The sequence below is a fragment of the Emys orbicularis genome, chromosome 4 (genome assembly GCF_028017835.1).
Source record: "Emys orbicularis isolate rEmyOrb1 chromosome 4, rEmyOrb1.hap1, whole genome shotgun sequence".
NCBI classification, from domain to species: Eukaryota; Metazoa; Chordata; order Testudines; family Emydidae; genus Emys; species Emys orbicularis.
In genome coordinates, this window is record NC_088686.1 from 104,826,007 (window position 1) to 104,841,294 (window position 15,288).

Here is a 15,288-nt window from a genome sequence, read left to right on the forward strand (position 1 = left end):
GGGATGTAATTTCGGTGAGGGAGAAGGGGGGCGGCTGGGTAATGTCCCTGTGTCACTTCACAGCCCCCATACTAGTATAATGTTCCTTACAAGTGACTCTTTGTGCTGTGCAATAATACAAGAATCTCATGAGCACAGTAATCCTATGTGTTCTACAATGTTATGTACTTTCTGGCCTGACTCTCTGCCAGAGCGATGCAAAGCATTCTTAGTGTAGAGGAGAATCCGGCCCTTTGAGTTGTTCTTAATGGATTATTTTGCTACATAATTGAATATTATTACTGTATGCCAAAAGAGTGGTTTGACACTTGATTGTACCATATCAGTCTGACTTTCTCCTGTTTTGATTTATTTATTTTATTTTAGATTTTCTGGTTTATGAAGAAGTACACTAACAGACTGAGAAGCATGGCTTGTCAAGGTGATGACTACTTAGATTCCCTTCCACTGCCAGTTCAGCGGTAAGAGCTGATGTAATGTGTAGCCAGTGATTTATTGTGTGATGTTATAATTAACATTAAAAAATATATAATACACCTCTACCCCGATATAACGCTGTCCTCGGGAGCCAAAAAATCTTACCGCTTTATGGGTGAAACCACGTTATATCGAACTTGCTTTGATCCGCCGGAGTGCGCAGCCCCGCCCCCTGGAGCACTGCTTTACCGCGTTCTATCCGAATTCATATTATATCGGGTCGCGTTATATCGGGGTAGAGGTGTATCTCTATTGTATGCTAAATAGAGTTAAATTGTAGGATTATGGAATATAAGATCAGTAGTAGAAGGGATAATTATTTATTAGGTATGTAAGTAAGTAGGGTTGAAACGCAAGGCCTACAGGCTGAGGCCTGTAAGATTTTTAGCTTAGTCATATTAGGCCATAGAATTAAGAAATGCTTGACATAAGTAAATATTAAAGAATGACCCTATGCCACAAGATTACGGGGAAAAAGACGTACCAATGGATGATATTGCGAAAAATTAACAGAGTAAATTTTTGCCTACAAGATACCCAGTAGTCACATTTTTCTAACAGTGCACCCTGCAGTTAGGGTATATCTGTGCATAAATGCTAATGAGGTATAGTCATATGCCATTATAAAAAGAGGATGCCCAGATTAGGAAAATTAAACTTTCTGTGGGGAAACTCCTGCAGGAACCATCCCTCTACTGATGACCAATGCATGAGACCCATCAGACCCTAACGCTTAGGGTGACCAGATGCCCTGATTTTATAGGGACAGTCCCAATATTTGGGGCTTTGTCTTATATAGGTGCCTATTACCCCCCTCTCCCCCACCTTCCATCCCAATTTTTTCACCCTTGCTCTCTGGTCACCCAGCTAACACTATCTAGGAGGATGTGAGTATAACTGTATTTGTAACTTGTGCATAGGTCTGTATAGAATTTCTATATGTTTGTAATCACTTTAATTGTAACTTTAATGAAACTTGTAAAACGGACTCACCCTTGAACTTGTGAAATGTCTGTGTGGTCACTATCCTTGGTTTTTATGTGTTCCTAGAGCCTCTAAACCTGAAGCAAGTAGCAAAAGTGACTTTCACTCTAAGCTTGAAACTGTAGCCACCAGAGCTGAACCCACCGTGATGTAATACCACATTACACAATTCACTTCAAATAAAATAAAAGGCTGCAGATGTCATACACATGTGAGTGAAGATAAACACTGAGTACTATATCTGAAGTCCAGTTGCTCTGGCTTGGCTCAATGAGTTTCTCTGTGGATCAAAACATCCAAACTTTGATGTTAATTTGGTTTTGTGGCTCCAGGTTTAAAAAAACATACACATACATACTCGGCTCTTTGTATGTAAGTCGGGGTTGCATTCATGCAAAGCTATTAGCAAATCTCCTATTCCATGTGTGCAGTTTGGTGTTTTGGGCATACAATTTGGTTGCTTATAAAGAGAGCATACATTACGTTTTTTAAAATGTCGGACTATATTTGTAGCAGTAATATAGCCGTTTCAATTACTTTATAGTATCAAATCTGATTAGTGGCTCACCGTGATGAAAGTCACCATAATGAATGGTACCCTATTTAGACTGCTGAAAACCCAACTATAGAAGTAGTTGATCATTCCTAACCTCAGTGAAAATGAAATTGATTTTGTTCAGATATTTCTTGTATAACCCACACCCACTTAGTGAGTGCTCTGTCCTCCTCTAATGGTAGCTGAGCGAAATGTAGAGGTGGTTTAAGAATCCTGAAACAGTTACACTTTCAGAAATGTCTGATCTCTTGTGTGGGTTTTTTGTTTTGTTTTGATTTTTGGGTTTCTTTAAACGTTGTTGATAAGGTTTGTTCTGGTAAGAAAAAGGAGAGGGAGAGTATGATGGAGGAGGGAGAATGGATTGCAGTCTGTCATAATCATAACAAGACCAAAAGAGTGGCGAGTGTTTCAAAGGATGCTAAAGTAACACAAAAGACATACATAAAATGAAAGGTGAACGTGAAAGAAGGGGGTTGGTATTGGGGAAGGAAAAATACTGGGCGGGCGGGGGAGGAGGGCAAACAGCTCATACTACTTACTCATGCGTGTGGGTTGAGTGCACAATAAGGTCCAAGGATGGTGCAAAACAGTCCTCCCAATTTGAAAACCACAATATAATGGCTTGAATGGGTGGGATTTAAACAGAGTTGTGAAACAATTGATGTGGACTTGTAAAAGGAATAATATAGACAGAATAGTATTTATTTAAATGAGGACTGAGTCAGGTTTCAGAATAACACTTAGTTAACTAATAAGAAATAAGCTGTTATAACTAGCTGATAGCCTAGTTTGCATGCCTGTCTCAGGATTCTGGCTTTGTATTCGTGTGTGTGTGTGAGAGAGAGAATTGTGTTAGCTAAGAGGAAATGTGGCACTGTATTGTGTTGTGAGGCATTTAAAAAAAATATAAATTTTTATAAAGAGTTGAACTCTTTATAACCCAACACCCCACCAGGAGTCTGTAAGACCTCTTGTTAAAATGTATTTTGTTTCCACAACGGTCGATTTAGTACTGATATCCTCTATCCTTAAGAGAATACCACGTCCAATCTTTGTGCATCCTTGACTGCTATTAAAGTCACTAATTATGTTGAATGTGCAAGAATTCAGGACAGGCCCTTAAATTGTGTTCCTGTCCTGTTTAAATTGTTTACTCTGTTTTTCACTCCACTATGATTTTGTGGGAAATCACAGTTTGGTTTGGGAAGTCCCTGGTTTATTGAGTCACCTCACTAGTGGTTTTCTAGCATACTGTCAGACCTATCTTCTCTAATTGACATCTGGTTTGATATATACAGTACTTAGTGTATAATTTATCTCCCCTCCCTCCCCCCAAAAAAACAACCACAAAAACTAAAAGAGAAAAACAAAACCACTGTTATAGAAACCTATTTTCCATCTCTCTAAGTTAAGAACACATAGTGACCAATATGAGTTTTATGAGAGAAAACATTTAGAAGTAAATTTAAATGATCCCTCTTTCAGTTAGCATTGTTTAAATGGTTTCCAGAACTATCATTAGGTGTAATATGAAACACTATTCTTTTAAGAGTGATAGTCTGCCATTTTCAGAGTGATAGTCATGGCCAGTTCAATACAGCTTGTTTTGGTGTATATTCCTTAAATATGCTTGATACACTGCTGTAATGTCTCAGCTTAGCTTTTAAAAACTCCCGATTGATGGGAACTATTTTCCATCAGTCTTTCTCTCAGAAATTTTACTGCATTTTAATTCTCTCCATGTTTCTAGGGAATTCTTCCAAGTAGGGAGGTATGGGAAGATATTGATTCTCCCGCCCCCCCCCCCCCCCATGGTAATGAAGTAAAATACAAAAGGCTGATCAGCTTTTGTTTAAACCTCATGCTGCAGCCACACTTTTCCCATCATATTTGTGGCTTTTTGCAAAGCTCCTTATGGATGGTAAACCGTTACCATGAGCTCAAGAGATTTAAAGAGGACTTAACACGGTTCTTTAATTTAATGTCCGACTCCTGGCTGTTAGCATGGCAAATACAGAATACCTAAACATACTTTCATGTTATAAAATGCATAATGAGAAATTGCCTACATTTAAAAACAAACCCAAGAAACCTATTTTGTGCATTTGAACCTCATCTGCTAGGATAGACTCTTTTATGTCTGGCCTTGGCTCTCCTCACAGAGGATAATCTGCTTGTATTCAATTTAAACAATTTAATTTCATAGGGTGTAACCTCCCCTGGTTGGAAATCCTCACTCCTGCTTTATGCTAAAATGGTCTAACAGGGCCCTAAAAGCCCTGTATCTGACTGGGGGAAGATTCTCCAGGTGTAGGAATCATGGAGGACAGCCATAAGGCTGCTTCCCGAGGACCCCATCCCCAAACCTGGTAGAAGGTGTCTTGGTAGTGGGGCTGTGGCCCACAGCACCATGTAGATTCTGAGCAGTACTGTGGCCCATTGGGTAGCCCCAGGGAAGGCTTAGACTGGGGCTGCATAAATTTCTTTAGGGGCCTTTCCAGACCCTGCAACAGCCAGGATCTGGAGGATACAAAGTGGTTGAAGCTATGTTGGCCTCTGCCCTCCTCTTGGAGTATGAGTTCTGTGCTGCCCATCTTAGCGCCCCTGAAATTCAAAGTGGGTTGAAGGCACTTTGCCTTCCTGACTGCAGAAACTTAAGCAGTTCAGGAATGTTTAATATAGGGTTTGAATATGCTTTTAGTTCTAAAAATGAAATGTGACCCTAGAGATGAATTAGTCATGTTTGTACTTTGCTTTGGAATTATAAAGGGCAATATATTTTATTATATAAATAAAGAAGTTTTATTCAAAGGTCAGGAATTAGTGTGAGAGTACTCAGGCCAGAAAAAAAAATCTATCAAACACCCATAGGAGCAGATGGCTTATCTTCATTTTGCAATTGGTTTAGATCTTGGCTCTGAACACCATGTTATAATACCGTTTTCAGTCTATAGTGTCTTGCACTTGAAGCTCACAAAGCACCTTACTAATATGAACAAATCTAAACTTCAACCCTGTGACTTAGATATTACAATTAGATAAATATATATATACAATTAGATAAATATTGTATCCCTGTTTTACAGAGGAGAAAACCAAGGTCCAGTGGACAATCCTTTTATATTTGGATACCTAAAGTTAGCTATTTAACTCTTATGACTTCTGAAAATCAGGCCGCCTTTTCCTAGATGTAGTCCCACAAATGCAAAAAGTTTACTGTTAAGTGACTTGCCCAGAGTCACAGAGGAAGTCCATAGCAGAACCAGGAATAGATTGCAAGTTTCCTGATTCCCAGTCCTCTCTTTAACCAAAAGGCAATCCTTCCTCCCTTGTTGGATGTTCTTCCTTTCTTTGTTAGACTAACAAAAAGAGCCCTAAGAAGGAACAATACAAATAAGGTCACTCCATGCATATTTATAGCCTTGTGCTGCTCTCTAAAATGTGCTCTGTATCAGCAGTATTCTGATAATTTATCTAAGGGAGCTGCTTAACTATTCTGTCATAAGAGCAACTTGATCTCTGCCATCAAGAAAATCATGCTTAGTTTGGCTCTCAGATCTTTTTAAAATCTAGACTTAAAGCATTAACTTATTCCAGTTATCTTAACGTATTTACCTGGGGTTTTTTCCATGGTTGCATTAGAGTTTATCTATTGGTGTTCCCTTGTATTTGTATACAGTAGGTGAATGGAGCTATATAAATTTAATTTATAAAGAATCGGTATCAATTACTAGTGAAAGGAGCTATGTAAACTCCTAGTGATGATGATAGCTCCATGACCGTATGTCACATAATGACAATCACCAAAAACTGTGAGCTTGCTGGAAAAACAGGAGGAACATTCCATGAAACTTTTTTAAGACCTTCATTATCATGGATTGTGCTGAATGAATGGAAAACTTGGCACCAGCAGTTTTCAGACACCTCAACTCAGTGTCTAAAATTGTACAGGTCTGTCTCATCTTACGCTGGGGTTACGTTCCGCAGTCAGCGCCTAAAGCGAAAATCGCGTATAGTCAAAATTACATTGAGTGTAATGGCGGGCGAAATCGCCCGCACTACAGAAACAGTATTTAAATTGTTAGTTTTCTCTTTGTTTTTGTTTTTGTTTTGTTTTTGCTGACCGTGTAAAGCTGAAATCGCACATGTTAAATGCGCCTAAGATGCGACAGACCTGTACCCATAATTTTGCATGTGAAAACAAATGCTGGATCATTTCCCATATGGGCCATGTCTCACGACACACCTTCAGTCCTGTGACTTCCAAGATGCATCATGCAGCTGGGTCAGAGGGGAGCCTACACTGAACTATGGGCCAGGTGACCCAGCTCATTGGCAAGAATGGGGACCAAAACCACAATTCTCATGAGGCAATGTGGCACAATTGGGAAATGCAGTTTAATGCTGAACTGACTTTAAACAAAACTTTTCAGGTCAGGTCAAATGTAGGGATAGACCTTATTACTAATGCCAAAATGGTTAATAAAATTATAAATTATTGTAATGTTAGGTAAACACAAGATTGCATTTGCACTTACTGAATTTTAAAAGATACTTACAATTACTTTCATGCAGATGATGTTTGGAAAATGTTAGCTCACATTAGCATGTCTTTGATTCCTTACTTCATTAAATGAAATGTTTTAGCTAATTAAATACATTTCTAGGGAAATCTCTGCTTTCTGTTAACAGGTATCAAAAATGTCTGAGGATAACACCTCCTTAGCCATAAATCCATATTTTTACCTCCAGTGTATTTACATTGATTCTGGGATATAGCTATTATATAATTCTATTTTGCTTAATCATTCTATATTTCTTTTATACAGTGTTTGCAAGATGTAAATAAGTGTTTTGTCTTGTACAGAATGGGAGTAATTGTAAAAATCTACTGAGATACAATGGAGATGGGGGCAGTATAAGAACCTATATAGAATAGAATTTGCTAATTCTGTTTGAGTCAGAGGCCTTAAGAATTGTATAGTTCAAATTCAGTTTAATGAACTTGGTGCAGCCTATGCACAGTTGAACAAAGTTTTTTCTCTCTCTCCTGAGATCATTGGACTTGAGAAACGAGAAACCTGATGAGCCTTCCAACAATGTATGCTTGACTCTGCATTCCTGATGGTCCTTAGCAAACATAACACATGGTGTAGGGAAATGGAATGGTTCTGTCTTTTGCTCTTGCCATCTTAGTATCTAAGCATCTCACACAAAAGTGGATTTATGTAGAGTTCCCTCTAATTTTTCCCTCCCATGTGCGGAATGAATTTTGTTATGTGCACCAATATGGGGGTGATGTAGAGTGATATTGGTGTACATAACAAAATTCATGTGTCAGGGTGGGTCAGAGAGGTTCAGAGTGAGGGAGGGGGCTCAGGGCTGGGCAGAGGGTTGGGATGCAGGGGAGGGGGTGAGGGCTCTGGCTGGGGGTGTGGGCTCTGGCTGGGGGGGCGGGGATGAAGGGCTCAGGGCTGGGGCAGAGGATTGGGGTGCGGGGGAGTGAGAGCTCCGGCTGGGGGTGCAGGCTCTCAGGTGGGGCCGGGGATGAGGGGCTCAGGGCTGTGGCAGAGGGTTGGGGTGTGTGTGGTGGGGTGAGGGCTCTGGCTGGGGGTGGGGCTGGGGATGAGGGATTTGGGGTGCAGTGGGGCTCCCTGGGCCTACAGTGGGGAGCCCCCCAGCTCTCTCTCTGCAGCAGCACCTGGGCTGGGGGGGAGAGGTGCCTCACCCTTGGCCGTGGCAGGTCCGGGCTGGGCTGGGTCAGGGCCGAGGGAGGGGCGCCACAGCAGGTCTGGGGCTTGGGGAGAGGCATCTCTCCCCACCGCAGCCCTAAGCGCCTCACAGGCACTCAATAGGCAGCTGCATTGCCACGCAGCTTAGAGGGAATTTAGGAACACCCTTGTAAGGTAGGGTAGTACTATGTTCCCTGTTTACTGATGGAGACCTGAGACAGAATTAGATTATGTGACTTGCCCAAGGTCACCCAGAAAATCTGTGGTATACTAGGATTTGAACTGAGGTGCCCCGCCTCCTAGTCCAGTGCCATCATTACAAGACCATCCTTCCTTATAGCTATTACTCATGCTGGTTTTGTGTTCTCTGCATAAATGTAGGCCTTCACTTTCTAACACAATATTTCCAGACTTCGAAGATTTAAACTTGCTTTTAAAAGAAACTATTGTTAATGAAATTAGAAATACTTCAGGTGTTTGCCAGCTGCTACAGCCTCTACTGAAGACTAGTGCTTTCTGCACATGCCACGCATTGGAGCATTTTCTGCTTCTTAGGAGACTAATATGGTATAGATTAGAGGGGAATTTGACATCCTGAGTTTCTACACCTGCTGCCCAGGTGGAACTAATAGTATAATTTGGAGTGTTAGTCATTGTAACAGTTGTTTGTCTGCTGTGCAGTCACTCTCCAGGCCAGCACTTGATTCATTCTCTCTCTCTCTCTCTCTTTTTTTTTTTTTTTGGTTAAGGTATAGTGAGGTTTTTAAAGTTGGTTTAGACCCTCATAATGTCTCTTCCTAAAATCAGGAGGCAACACTTCGTTCCGAAAGCAGTACTGAAAAGTTTGAATGAATCACCCTATTCAAACACCTAGCAGTGATTATTTTTAAGTGGTTCCATATTCCCAGCAGACAGATTTTTCTTCAGACATGTATTTGTTCCAACCACTCCTCTTTGCTCACAGCATTATATTGGACAGGGGCCAGCTGAGGTACTGAGTCAAAAACTTTGTTTAATCCAAGTGTGCACTTTGTCACATACTGATATCTCAGGCCAGGCCAGGGCCGGCTCTAGGCACCAGCAAAACAAGCTGGTGCTTGGGGCGGCACATTTTTAGGGGCGGCATGGCCGGCGCCAGAATGCCGCCCCTAAAAATGTGCCCCGGCTGCCCTAGCTCACCTCCGCTGCCACTCGCGCGCCGCTACTCGCCCTCCCTCCCAGGCCTGAGAGCCTGGGAGGGAGGGGGAGAAGCGGCGCCCGCGCCGCGGCCACTCGGAGTCTCCCCCTCCCTCCCAGGCTCTCAAACCTGGGAGGGAGGGGGAGATCCCAAGCGGCCGCGGCGCGCGAAACAGCTGTTTCGTGCGCCGCTGCTCCCCCTCCCTCCCTTCCAGGCTTGAGAGCCTGGGGGGAGGAGGCAGGGCTGGGGATTTGGGGAAGGGGCGGAGTTGAGGCGGGGCCGGGGGTGGGGTAATTAAAAAACGGGGGGGGGCAAAATTGTTTTTGCTTTGGGCGGCAAAAATCCTAGAGCCGGCCCTGGGCCATGCCATGTTTTTAAACCAGAATTTTCTGGTATTTTAATATGACTATAACAGCTGAAAATACTAATTTAAAGGTCATCTGAAAACAAAAATTTGCCCTATTTTGTAGGCCTAAGAGGGTTTTTCTATAAGTCTTTCTCTGCTTGTTCTTAACATTAAAAATTCAGGTCTTGGCTATCCTGGAAGATGCTTCCTGGATTATAGAGGAGATGGATTATGAAATCAAAAGTGCCAGGGACGTGATTAATTGAAGGGGAAGCAAATTTTATAGACTGTTTAAAATTCTTTGGGACAGATCTTCAGCTGGTGTAAATCAGCATAGCTCTATTTAGTGCAGATACATTAGTTTACCACCAATGAGGATCTGGCCCTTTGGGTTTTTGTTTACACCTCTTAAACTACAACTTTTGAGAGAGAATTTTCTTTAATTTCAATACAGTCTTCAAATGAGAGCTGAGAACTTCTGATACACATCCAAGAAGTATTGATGGTCAAATTAAAAAAGGCTGGAGTTTCATGTCATCTCAGACAAATTTCCAGAATATCAGGTACTTAACTGTGGATTAGAAACTGCATGGGAAGCATCAGAAAAATAGGCTCTCACAGGAATTCTAGTTCCTATTCATTTAATCCAGGTTGAAAATAGTGATTTTTTTTTTCATGTTTTGATCCTGCCTCTGCAGTATCTATTTAGGGTTGGGACACATGAAATGGCAATAAATACAAACTCCGCCTTTTAAAAGTGAACTAAGTCTTGTTGGAAGTTTTGCAATGAATTTTGGGCAACAGTTTTTGTTCATATCTTATTTCTTCCAGAGATTCCTAGTTCATTCAGCTAACTACTTTCTTCGGGGCCAGTCACACAACTTTTAATCAATGAGTAATCCACACTGACATACGTAGTCCTGTTAATTTTTGTGTGACTATTCACAAAAATAGGGGTTTGCAGGATTAGGCTCATGGTGTATATTTCATTCAGATATTCCTCATCTGTGTCCCTTCCCCTTCTTTTTCCTCACCACCAACTCCCTTCAGAGGTTGTAATTCTCCCATTTACTCCTCTCTGTATGTCATCGCACTGAGATACTATCGCTCTGTTCCTTGTGCCCCTCCCCTTTATCTTTATCCTATCCCTGAAGCCCTGTTCCCTTCTTTCCAGCCCCTAACTCCCAAGAATGCCCAAGGATTCAGAAAATATGTAAGTGAATGAACAGTTTTAGATATGTGCTGAATTCTATCAATATTCAGCAAAGCACTTATGTTCATTTTAAATGCAAGTACATGCTTAAGTGCTTTGCTGAATCAGGGCCCGTATGTGCATGTAAGTGCTTATAAACCTATTTCAGCCACCTACTATAAGTGCTTAATTCTTTTTGAATTTTCTATAGCACCTATGATTATAATAAAGTGTTTTCAGTACCTAACATTTTCACCCATGTCTGAAACTTGGACTCCCTATCTCAAAAGTACGTGTGTGTATTTGCTATCTGCATTTTACAGGCTAGTTATCATGTGTAGTTGTTGTCCAGCTAATGAGAAAGCAGAATCCCTGACCGTCAATACAACCTTCCCTTGGATAAAATCAGGAATGAGTATTTAATGATTTTTTAAAAATCATTTTGTATGAATACGTAAAAAAAATCAGCGAGACATACACACAGTGTATAAAGTAAAATAGATTAGAGTTGAAAGCAGCCTAATATTTAGTATTTTTAATATTGTATTTTATTTTAAAATGCTGCATAATCCCTATTCTCTTTTGATGTAGTTAAATTCTTGTTATACAGCTCTGTTTTGTTGTTGTGTGTTCTGTTGTGGTTGTGGTTTTAAATATCATTCAGGAATAAAATGTTTGCTGGAGAACTGAAAATGTTCTTGCAAAAGCCTATTTTGTAATAAATCCTAGAAATAGTGTTTCATAGGAAAGAAAGGATGCTATATTAGTTACACGACAGCTATGTTTTGGTGACAAGAATTCTGTTCAATTATAGAATGGCTTGAGTGACTAATGATACCTCGTTCAATGACCTTTTATCCTTGTTTCATTTCATGTTGATTTATCTTATAATGATAACAATTCCAACTAAGAATTTTATAGCCACAGAAAGGGAGCTTGATTTATAGTGAATAAAATTTTTCCCATTCCAAGGATTTAAAACTCACCTGCAACAAAAATATTAAATCCAGTTCAGGCTCTTTTTTTTTTCTTTTGCTTTTTTTAAAGTTTTACATAATTACCCATATATGCACCCTTTCGGAATTGCAGTGTGTAGTACAGCATGTTTTGTGACGCCAGAGGAAAAGTTTAGCAAAGTAGAGACCATGTCAAGAGATCCTCCGTTGGCTGACATTCACAAGGAAACTGGACAAGGAGACCATTTTTCATTTTCATCCATGGGTCAAATGTCCCAGTCAGTAACTGCATTCAGCATTTTAAAGTTTAGGTCAGCATCTTGGCCTATGGGCAGTAAATAATTAAATTTCACTTGTACTGACTGCAGTTTTGGTTGTATCAAGTTGCCAGACAGGAGGATTTTTCCTAATCTTGTCTTTTATACTTATACCCCTGTAATTTTAAAGCAAGTTGTGTAACATAAGATGTCATGGAAGCGCTAAGAAGTAATATGAGATAAAGCTTAAGAAATGGTGTCGTACAATAGAAATCACAAGAATGCCTGGCTTTTAATTTGATGAAGGTTGAAATCATCAATGGCTAAAACTGAAGCTTTAGCAACTTGGTCTTTTCACTCATCAATTAATTCCATTCTTGTGGAAAGGTTCTTTTGTGTTAATTCAGTTCCTCTCATCAGGTTTTCATTCATCAATTTTTTTGATTATTTGAGGTAAATTGAGCTTAAAGAAAAAAAAAGTTAAACTAAACACTAACGTTCATTTCAGAGAACAGATATGAATTTACCCTGAAATCCTGTGGTCAGTGACAATAGCACATTTCATAGACATGTTGCAGTAATCAGTTTAACATTGGTATGACCCATATCATTTTATTTTGTTGTCTTCAAAACATACCTTCAGAAATGTGGAACTCTAAATAATTTTTTCTTTTTTGTCCTACATTTTTCTTTTGTCTTACAAACAATGAGGCAATAGTAGCCTTGATTTGCTTGATAAACTCCATTCTAGCATGAACCTAGTATCCTTTTGCGAGTTATCCCTGAAATTTGTGACTCTCAAACTATGGTCCTCATTGTTTAATAAGTGATTTAATATTTTAACTGGCAGGTCTCTATTCAATGTAAGTTCATTTTGTTTTTTTCATATAGATGTTTGTCCTGACACTTTTTTATCCCTTCTGTAAACATCCTGGGTGGTATTACATATCTGTTGCACTGAAGTAGCAACATATTAGTCTTGTCTAAATAAACTTTCATGACAGGGGTCTCCTTGAGTCTCTTTTCTGGCCATCAGCAACAGAGGGTCCTGTGGCACCTTTAAGACTAACAGAGGTATTGGAGCATAAGCTTTCGTGGGTGAATGCCCACTTCATCAGACGCAAGTAATGGAAATGTCCAGAGGCAGGTATAAATCAGTATGGAGATAACGAGGTTAGTTCAATCAGGGAGGGTGAGGTGCTCTGCTAGCAGTTGAGGTGTGAACACCAAGGGAGGAGAAACTGCTTCTGTAGTTGGATAGCCATTCACAGTCTTTGTTTAATCCTGATCTGATGGTGTCAAATTTGCAAATGAACTGGAGCTCAGCAGTTTCTCTTTGGAGTCTGGTCCTGAAGTTTTTTTGCTGTAAGATGGCTACCTTAACATCTGCTATTGTGTGGTCAGGGAGGTTGAAGTGTTCTCCTACAGGTTTTTGTGTATTGCCACAGGACCCTCTGTTGCTTTTTACAGATTCAGACTAACACGGCTACCCCTCTGATACTTGATTTCTGGCCATCCTCATCCTCTGGCTTTGGCTCAAACTGTAACTTTTAGAGCACACAATTTCAAATTTTCCTCAGTAGCTTCATGACCTTTCTGAAGTATCCATACATTATCTGTGGTGATTTGCAGTTGTTTTCACCCTCGTTTCCCTCATATTTGCTTTTCAGTAGCATCTTTCAGGAAGGCTCTTGAACAGGTATCCAGACATCAGCCACTCACATTGGTTTTCCTTGTCTGTGTGCTATTTTCAGAGCACAGTTTTGCAACCAGATCATTAACCTCTTTGTATGGGGTTATGCCATGTGTGGGATTTCTCATTATTGTTTGTGTCTAATATTGTAGATGACGCACTACCTGACACAGATGCTTTTGATTTTTTTTCAGTCTTTCAAATGCTTCTGTTGTAGTTAGAGCACTATAGATTTCATATCACAGCTATTCTGTGAGGCCTTTGGTAACACAAAGGCATATGGAAATAGTTTGGGGATACATTTAGTTAGTCACAGTAGATTTTTTTTTCCAATTTTTTTTTACAAAGTTGTATTTGTCCTCTTAAATTCTTTGCTTTTAACTCATATCTGGTTTGTCTTCCCTGCATAATTATTATTGTAAGTATTTAAACTTTTCTTACATCTGTGTAGCATCAGGAGTTAAATGTTTCTTTACCTCTAGTTTGTTCCCAATGCCAGCGTATCCTTGATATATGTAAGGAGATCTCTCACATTGAATATGAAGGCATAGAAAGAAGAAACCCTGTTGGATATCACAGAATTAAATTTAGAGACAATTATGTGTGCTTGATTTTGGTATATTAGTACCATGTGATTTCTCTGTCCTATACAGCTTCACTGCTCCAAACTCCTATTAAGTTCGGAATCCTGTAATAAATGCAGTGATATTCAATCTCAAAAGCACCACGTACGTGGCTCTTTCGGGCCATGAATGTGGCTCTTCTATAGTGTAGTGAGCACTGATTGCGGGAATGCTCCATTGGTCTTAATGTGTTAAGTGTGGAGAGAGGATGTGCTGCTTCTTCAAGAAGCGATGAAGGGCTGGGGGTGGAGGAGGGGGAAGAACACAAACAATAGAGTAGCAAGAAGGCACAGACTATCTGTATTGTATCAGAGGGGTAGCCGTGTTAGTCTGAATCTGTAAAAAGCAACAGAGGGTCCTGTGGCACCTTTAAGACTAACAGAAGTATTGGGAGCATAAGCTTTCGTGGGTAAGAACCTCACTTCTTTAGATGCAAGTAATGGAAATCTCCAGAGGCAGGTATAAATCAGTATGGAGATAACGAGGTTAGTTCAGTCAGGGAGGGTGAGGTGCTCTGCTAGCAGTTGAGGTGTGAACACCAAGGGAGGAGAAACTGCTTCTGTAGTTGGATAGCCATTCACAGTCTTTGTTTAATCCTGATCTGATGGTGTCAAATTTGCAAATGAACTGGAGCTCAGCAGTTTCTCTTTGGAGTCTGGTCCTGAAGTTTTTTTGCTGTAAGATGGCTACCTTTACATCTGCTATTGTGTGTCCAGGGAGGTTGAAGTGTTCTCCTACAGGTTTTTGTATATTGCCATTCATGATATCTGACTTGTGTCCATTTATCCTCTTGCGTAGTGACTGTCCAGTTTGGCCAATGTACATAGCAGAGGGGCATTGCTGGCACATTATTTCAAATTTGGTGACAATATATACCTCCAGACCAGTGGCACTGCTATGGGCACCCGCATGGCCCCACAATATGCCAACATTTTTATGGCTGACCTGGAACAACGCTTCCTCAGCTCTCGTCCACTCACGCCCCTTCTCTACCTATGCTACATTGATGACATCTTCATCATCTGGACCCATGGGAAGGAGACCCTGGAAGAATTCCACCATGATTTCAACAGCTTCCACCCCACCATCAACCTCAGCCTGGACCAATCTACACGGGATGTCCACTTCCTAGACACCACTGTACAAATAAGCGATGGCCACGTTAACACCACCCTATACCGAAAACCCACCGACCGCTACACCTACCTTCATGCAGGAGGCTTCTGGGTACACATCTGGCTCTGTTGATTTGTTTCTTTATTTCCTTGTGTGGGTATCGTAGTTTTGAGAATGCT

General features: G+C 40.5%; 1 protein-coding gene across 1 annotated transcript in view; it reads left to right on the forward strand.

Annotated features, from left to right (window-relative positions):
- The first annotated feature begins 378 nt into the window (after positions 1 to 378).
- Positions 379 to 15,288, forward strand: part of INSC (INSC spindle orientation adaptor protein) — a 150,861-nt gene continuing 135,951 nt past the window's right edge. The window contains exon 1 of the mRNA XM_065402628.1: positions 379 to 461. Coding sequence (XP_065258700.1) covers positions 379 to 461 — 83 coding nt within the window. The remainder of the gene's footprint in view (positions 462 to 15,288) is intronic.